Here is a 7834-nt window from a genome sequence, read left to right as displayed (position 1 = left end):
CTAAATGCTTGCAAGCCTTCATGTGCACAAGATGCTCATGCAATTCAGGCAGACAGGTCCTCCTCCCACCCAATTTCAGAGCAGTAGGCTATTTCTGAGCACAAATCAGAAAAAGGAGAACCACATACACATGGTGGGCACCTATGACCATCTTTCTCCACCCTGGAGCGGTGTCAGTCATTTAAATTGTTGGTGTTTGTTTGGCTCTGGGGTTTTTTTGGTGCCCCGACACTGTCCCAAGTACTGGGTTATAATAATGAACAAGACCAAGTGTCTGTCCCCATGTAACTTTATAGACACTGAAACCAGGACCCTTCCCTGATAGGTAACCAGCTCTGACAGAGCTCTCCTGGGGTAAGCAGAAACCAGCCAATATCTGGTTTAGCGCTTCTCCTTCATTACCCTGTTTATGACTCATTCATTCTACAATAATTATTTTCCACGCAGCATTTACACCACTTTTTGGTCAGTTTTCTCGTTTTCATCTCTCTAGTCATCCGATCTTGGGCCTATAGGAGCCTCTTTCACTCAAACGGAAAAGGAGCAATTTGCCAACCATATGCCAGGCACCACACTCGGTATTTTTACCTAGATTATTTCATATGATCTTTGCACCACCTGGAGGAGCAGGTATTCATCTCCCTGTCTTACAGATGAAGACAGTGACATGTGAAGAAGTTCAGAAACAAGCCCAAGTTAGAAAACAGCAAAGTGAGGACCATGTGCAAGACCAGTCTCTATACAAGGCTGCCTGTCATTTACCAATTCTAAAAGTCCCTAACAGAATCCTCAGAGTAAAGCCCCAACGGGAACAGAGGGAAGGCTAAGGGTTAGTACTGACACATACCTGGTGAGCACAGCGCCTCGGAGGTGGATTGGGGATTTCAACCTTGGTCCAGGTGTCCTTTCTGATGTTGTAGATATAGAGTTCATTATATAAAAACGTCTGCAGGAAGGAAGAGGAACTTTACTGACATGAATGATGCTTCCATGCAAGTGACAGTAAGTGGAAAGAAGGACCTATCGCTAGCCTGCCCTGGAAAATGTGTTTCTTATCAATACTGGAATCTTATCAATACAGGGCTGGTGCAGCTGGTCCCCTGCATCCTTTGGGATGATGACACAAAGTAAAACACCATCTGTCCACCAGGCAGGGAAGGTAAACTTCATGCTTTGTAACTGTTTCACATACAACTCTGAAACACCAGTCTTTCTGGCCTGTTTAAAAATAAAAATTAGATCTAAAACTGATCAGTACTTTTCCAATTCAAAACAACTTTGGAAACCCATCATGAAGAAGAACAACATGGACAATCAACCTGAATGAGTAGAATGCTGATCAACCTCAAGGCAGTAAAAAGAGTGACCCTAAAGGTCACAAAAGGATGCTGATAGCTTGTCAAGGACGTCACATGCCAGTCCTGACAGCTCAGGAGGCAGGACACGTGGGAGGGAGTTAAAGGACCAATGAGTATTTGATATCACTGTTTTAAATAAATTTTACTCCAAATGAGAATCATGGAAATTTGCAAAGGAAAGAAAAAAAATATATACTTTACTTTTTGGCCATTGAAATATTCACCTCCGAAAAGGATTAATTCATCTTTCTCAGGATGAGCAGAGAGAGAGGCATTTAACCTGCAAGAGACAAAACCAGCAGATCAACACAAAGCCAAACCATTGGATGCCCAATCTGAGACCGTTCTCTTTTCCGGCAGAGTGCTTCATCAGGGATAAGTCTTTTCTAACTTTTGTGAAAGAGGAGCCTGCAGTTGAGAACAGAGCCAAGGTACCACCCTTAAAAGCAGTCTCATCCATGATACTAATACCCAGGCTCCCTGTCCCAGGAGAGCTGGACCTGCACTACTCCCACAGCATCTGGCTATCATCATCAGGTAGTGACAAGTCTAGGTACTCCTACTTATGTGCCAAATTTCCCACAACTGTCTTATTTTAAGGGTCTATCCTCTTAATTCACAATCAAAACTGCTCTTAAAAGTCCAGTATTTAAGCATTTCAATATATATCCCAGACATCTTTCATCTAGAAAAAAATGGCAAATAATTTTCTACTTATTTTACACATGAGGACAAAGGAATAGCTATAAGGAAATCATACATACATTCTGACCATTTCAGTGAAAAGTAATTGAAGTTGTAGTGAATGAGAAGGTCAGTGACTGGAAAATGCCTTTCCTTCAAAATCCCCTTGAGTGGTATACCCCAGATGAATCCTATCACACTAATGCCAAAAGATGCTTCTCAGGAAAAAACAAAGAAGTTTCAAGGTCAATTAAGTTGGGAAATCTGAAAACTCTATTTTTCTCTTGGGGATTTATTGTATACAGAAACACCTTACAGGCTGAGAAATTCTGCAGGGAAGAAACCTGTGTTAAAATAGTGCAGCTGCTGTGGCAAACAGTCTCTCAAAAGTTAAACAGACTTTTCCACTCCCAGGTATGTAGTCAAGAAAATTGAAAACAGTAACGTTCATTAGAGCATTAGTCACAATAGCCTCAAAGTGGAAACAACCCAAGCGTCCATCAATGGATGAATGGATAAAATGCCGCCCATCTGCACATGGATACTGTTCAATCTTAAAGGAAATAATGTTCAGATTCATGATACAACATGGACAAACCTTGAGGACTTTATGCTAAGTGAAAAAAGCCAGTCACAAAAGGACAGATATTGTATCACTCCACTTAGATGAAATATTTAGAACAGGCAAATCAGAGGGACAGAAAGTAGGGTAGAGGTCACCAGGGACTAGGAGATCAACTGCTTAAAGGGTATAGAGCTATTGGGACGATGAATATTTTTGGAAATATATGGTGGTGATGGTTGCATAGCATTGTGAATGTAAGTAATTCCACAGAATTGTTCAGTTAAAATGGCTAAAAATGGCAAATTCTATGTTACATATATTTTATCACAATAAAAAAATTTTTCAAGAAAAGGAAACCAGTTTCCCAAAGTTCTTTGACCATAAATCTTATTTTTCACTTACCACATTAATTTTCTGTGGAAAAGTAACAAACACACTTGGGAGACAATTCAACTTAGGCACAGAGTACCTAAGTGTCACTGCTGTCCATGCCTGTCTACGCCCACTTTCTCCAAGTCACAGACACACAGCGGTCGCCAACCTTTCGGACCACTGCGCTCGAGCACTGAGGCAGCTGTGCACCATATCCTTATTTCCCATTAAATTACACCTCAGCCAATACTTGGGAGACATACTAGTACACACTTGCAAAACTTGGTCATTTTCATGGTTTTGTTACCATAATATGATGGAGAGATAGGAGGTGAGAAGTGACTAAGATTACCAACCAAAAGGTCTTAATCTCATACCTCAGCTCCATCAACTGTAAGGGAGCATTCCCAGCTGACCCAGGGAATCACCAACCTTTCAAATTATATCCTGACATTAAACCTGGCTTTTGGGGCAACATTACTTTAGAAAACTTCTAAAATGTCACCCAAGCCCTGACTAGTATGGGTCAGTGGATAGAGCGTCAGCCTGCGGACTGAAGGGTCCCAGGTTCGATTCTAGTCAAGGGCATGTACCTTGGTTGCGGGCACATCCCCAGTAGGGGGTGTGCAGGAGGCGGCTGATCGATGTTTCTCTCTCATCGATGTTTCTGACTCTCTATCCCTCTCCCTTCCTCTCTGTAAAAAATCAATAAAATATATTTTAAAAAATAAATAAGTAAATAAATGAATAAAATGTCACCCCAAAATAATCAGTACACAAGTGGCTTCCCTCAGGGGTGTTGTACATATGAAGCCTTAAAGATCTCAAGGATTTGTTTACTTCAACAAGTCAAATGAAAAGTACATCTACCACAAGTGGAACCTGTTTGGCCCCAACGATAACATGCTGAGCAAAGGGGAAAATAAAACAAGATTCCTAATGAAACTTATTAAATGAAGAACAGGAAGGACTTCCAACTCTGGGAGCTGCTGTGTCAGGTTGTTTGGCTCAGGGGCTAATCAAGTCGCCAACCCCAGCCCTCTAACAGGTGATAATTAAATCTGGGTCCCAGGTCATCGGAATTCAGTGGCAGAGCCATCACCTGCACCTCACTGAAGTGACGGCAGCACTATAACCACCTCCCTTCCTGAAGTGCTGGACCCCAGGCCTCCATTCAGGCTGACAACAGCTCTAGGGAGACTAATCTGAGGGCAATGAAGCAAATCATTTCTCAAACAGTCCCAGATGCTTGTGAAGTTAACATGCTTCCCCTTCTCTGAAGGACACGGTATCTATCTCATTATCAGGGTCACTTGGCCTTCTCTCACTCAGTGCATTCTGTGTCATGCCTCTGCACTGCTGGCACATATAAAAATCACAGAGCCCAAAACCAAATTACAAAACAACTGGAATTCAGAAGACAAGAAGAACTGACGCAGAGGAGTAAGAAGTCAGATGAAAACCAAAACCTGTTCATTTCCGCTCCTCCCACAAGTGTTTGAAATCCTACAAAAAACTTGGAAATTTTCACATAATTTACAAATTCATTTAAAATGGCTTATACACAATTTATATTTAATAATCACATTTTTCACTATAATTTAAAAGCAATACAAATGAACACAGCTAAAAGCTTTTGTGATTTTAAGTTTTCCACCCATGATAGGAAATTTTAGAATAGCTTAAGAGCCAAAGAAAAGCTCATTAGGACAACACTTCAGTCCACAAATTGTTACCAGTTGGGAGCTTTCAAACCTGGCACAATTTCCCAGGTAAGCAGGCTGAGACCTCAACTGTCCCATGTTTCTGCATGACAAGAGCTAAATAGCCTCATGCCATTCTTCAGAAGAAGTGAAAAAATGTTTTGTGGGAGCTAATCAGAACAGGTTTTAATGAGGAAAATGTCCCAAGTGCCTGACTGTTTATGATGACATGCTGCCTATATAAAGCAGTTTCCAATGTACATAAGAAAACTATCATGAGAGTCCTGCTCACTTACCTTGGTGAAGGGGGAGAGCAGGGCGTCTCCACGATCTGAGTCTTTTTGGCATCTAGTGTCTGGAAATGGGCTATGAGAGCTTCAAGGTCTTCCTAAAGGCAGACAAGCAGTCACATGTGAGATGTTTCTTAAACCCTACTATGGGGTCAGAGGCCTGGGTCAGCTACCCACTGTCCACAGACTTACAGGTAGTTTTCTTGGAAATGTGGATGCTTGCACATATCATCTAATTCCAAACCTTCACACTCCTCATGAAGGGCCTGCCCCTTAGACAAGCCCACCCAGAGTTCACACCAGCATCTTCAACCACCTCTCAGAAACCCAACCCTGAGCACCCCACTGCTTTGCTGTTTGCACAGCAATGTCTGCTATAAGAATTCTTGCTCATTTATTTTTAATTTTCTGTTTCCATCTCCCTCCCACCAAAACAATAAGAGCTCCAAGCAAGCAAGACTTGTCAGTCTGCTTAAACCAGAGCCTACATCTGTGGGCTCGGCAGCTATGGGCTGCAGCCACTCTGTGTAAGAGGGCCTCTATTTTACATCTGCAGACAGGATTTAAGATTTACCTGTCCAGCTGGGTGGCACTGGAACCTGATCTTCCTACCCCCAGTGCTGTGCCTAGTTCCCTGTATAAACCTCCCCCGAGACCCTGAAAGGTGATGCATGCTTTGTGTCATGAGGAAAGTGCCCTTCTATCCTTATTCTCTTCCTGGAAGCTCACTCCCCCACTTTGCTCATGCTGAGACCTGGGATATGTCCCTGCCTTCCTTTCTACCCACCCCCCAAATACACGCACCCACAGCCCTCTTTCCGTGGTTCCACATTTCACACTGAAGGCAGGTTAGATGTCCCTCCTGCATCTACAGACACTTTCAGACCATTCTTCCTTCTTCTCCAGCCTCATTTCCCACACCACCTCCTCCCTCCAAGCTTCACTGGCTTCCTCTCAGTCCCTTTAATCATTCCCTTGGTCTAAACAGCCGCCAGCACTACCCCCACCTTCCCCCCAGTGTACCACCTTCACCTCCCCAAAATAGCCACTATCTGGAACTGGGTACTCATTACTCTGCAGCATTTCTTCACACTTTTATTACACGTTATGTATCCCTAAGATATATATACAGCAGGTCCTCAAATAACATCATTTCATGATAACGTTGATGAGATGCCATAGGCATTTAATTCTTGTTTATACCAATTAGCACAGAGTAAAGCTGGTTTCTGTACACAGCCAGACTTTAGAGATATTGTGGGTTCCGTTTCAGGCCACACAGTAAAGCAAGTATCGCAACAAAGAAAGTCGTAATCTTTTTGCAGGTGGAGGGTCTTACCTTTAATTTGTAAAAACACAACATCTGTGAAGCGCAATAACATACAATAAAACAGGGTATGCCTGTATGTCTTTTGCTTACACAGAGAACCTATGAACAATGTTTAAGTGAGGACTTGCTGTTGTTTTCATTTTTCAGCCCCACCTAAGTGTTGTCATACTGTATAATTCTCTTGCAACTTGCTCTTTTACTAAATAGCTTGATACACTGAATCCACTCACTTTCATTGTGGCAGACGTAGCACACCATCACATCTTCTCTATCCAGCCTGTTGAATGAACATCTGAGCCAATTCCATTTTTTGGTTTATATAAACAATACTACTATGGCCATTCCTGTGCTTGTGTAGTTGGGGGAAGTTTTTCCAAGGGAAACCTTTAGGTGTGTAATTACTAGGCTGTAGCTTCCACTTGTCTAGATATTGACAAAGTAGGGTCCAAAGTGGCTCTGCCAGTGTTCACCCTCTCAGCAGTCTATGGAGGCATCCACTATCCTGCTGCTTCTATGTGGGTAGTTAGTTCACCTAACCGCTGTCCCGTTGACCAACATGTCCCTAATGCCAAACATGCTGCATTAGGTACTCAAGACAAATTACCGAACGACTGGAATTTTACAGAAAGACCTGAAAGGAGAAGGGACACTGGAGTCACAATTAGTTCAGAGCTCCTGATCTAGTGTCATCCACCTCGGAAATCTTCCTTAAAGCGGGTAAGGCGGGAGGAAGGAGCGGCTGGAATGAGGAGCAGCAGGTGTGGAGGTGCAAACTGGCACTAACGCCACCATCACGCAAGGAGGACAGGCGTTCCCGCCGGAGTGTCTGGTTGAGAGCACAGGTTTGGTTACTCTACTCGTTGAGCACAGGCTCTGCCTCCTGGGGACCCATTTCAGACTCCCTCTTGCCACCTCACAGCGGTGTGACCCACAGCGGTGTACTCCGATTTCCTGCCAGCTGGGGGTGCCAAAGCTACCTACTTCCCTGGGCTGTGAGGATTAAAATCAGAGAGCACAGTGCCTGGCCCACAGCACACACTCATGAACCGTTACAAACTGCCCCAGGTTAGGGAGCCGGAGGACCACAGCCAACAGGAAGCCGAACGCTCCGCTCTGAGTGCAGCCCCGTTCCATTTGCAACCCCTGCTGGGAGGAGTGAGAGTGAGAGAGCAGGGAAAGCAGAGAACGTGAGAGGGGACGAGGGACTGAGGGACGAGAGCGCTGGTTACCGGCAACCGCTATGGGATGTCCGTTTCACTCGCTCCGCGGACGCTCAGGGCGCAGGGCTGCTGTGAGAAGCCGAACGCTCCGCTCTGAGTGCAGCCCCGTTCCATTTGCAACCCCTGCTGGGAGGAGTGAGAGTGAGAGAGCAGGGAAAGCAGAGAACGTGAGAGGGGACGAGGGACTGAGGGACGAGAGCGCTGGTTACCGGCAACCGCTATGGGATGTCCGTTTCACTCGCTCCGCGGACGCTCAGGGCGCAGGGCTGCTGTGAGAACTACTTTTTTAAAGACGAGGCGCGCTCAGAAGTT

At 44.4% G+C, this 7834-nt stretch overlaps 1 protein-coding gene across 1 annotated transcript in view; it reads right to left on the bottom strand.

Moving 5' to 3' along the window:
- KLHDC4 (kelch domain containing 4) overlaps positions 1-6055 on the bottom strand; it is a 47296-nt gene extending 41241 nt beyond the window's left edge. Inside the window, exons 1-5 of the mRNA XM_005862522.2 lie at positions 5996-6055; positions 5897-5923; positions 4979-5070; positions 1560-1638; positions 848-946 (exon numbers count right to left, since the gene is read on the bottom strand). Coding sequence (XP_005862584.2) covers positions 848-946; positions 1560-1638; positions 4979-5070; positions 5897-5923; positions 5996-6055 — 357 coding nt within the window. The remainder of the gene's footprint in view (positions 1-847; positions 947-1559; positions 1639-4978; positions 5071-5896; positions 5924-5995) is intronic.
- Positions 6056-7834: the final 1779 nt, after the last annotated feature.

Source organism: Myotis brandtii, unplaced genomic scaffold, assembly GCF_000412655.1.
Source record: "Myotis brandtii unplaced genomic scaffold, ASM41265v1 scaffold165, whole genome shotgun sequence".
Taxonomy (NCBI): domain Eukaryota; kingdom Metazoa; phylum Chordata; class Mammalia; order Chiroptera; family Vespertilionidae; genus Myotis; species Myotis brandtii.
Note: the sequence above shows the minus strand (reverse complement) of the source record. Positions and strands in the feature narration are given on the sequence as shown.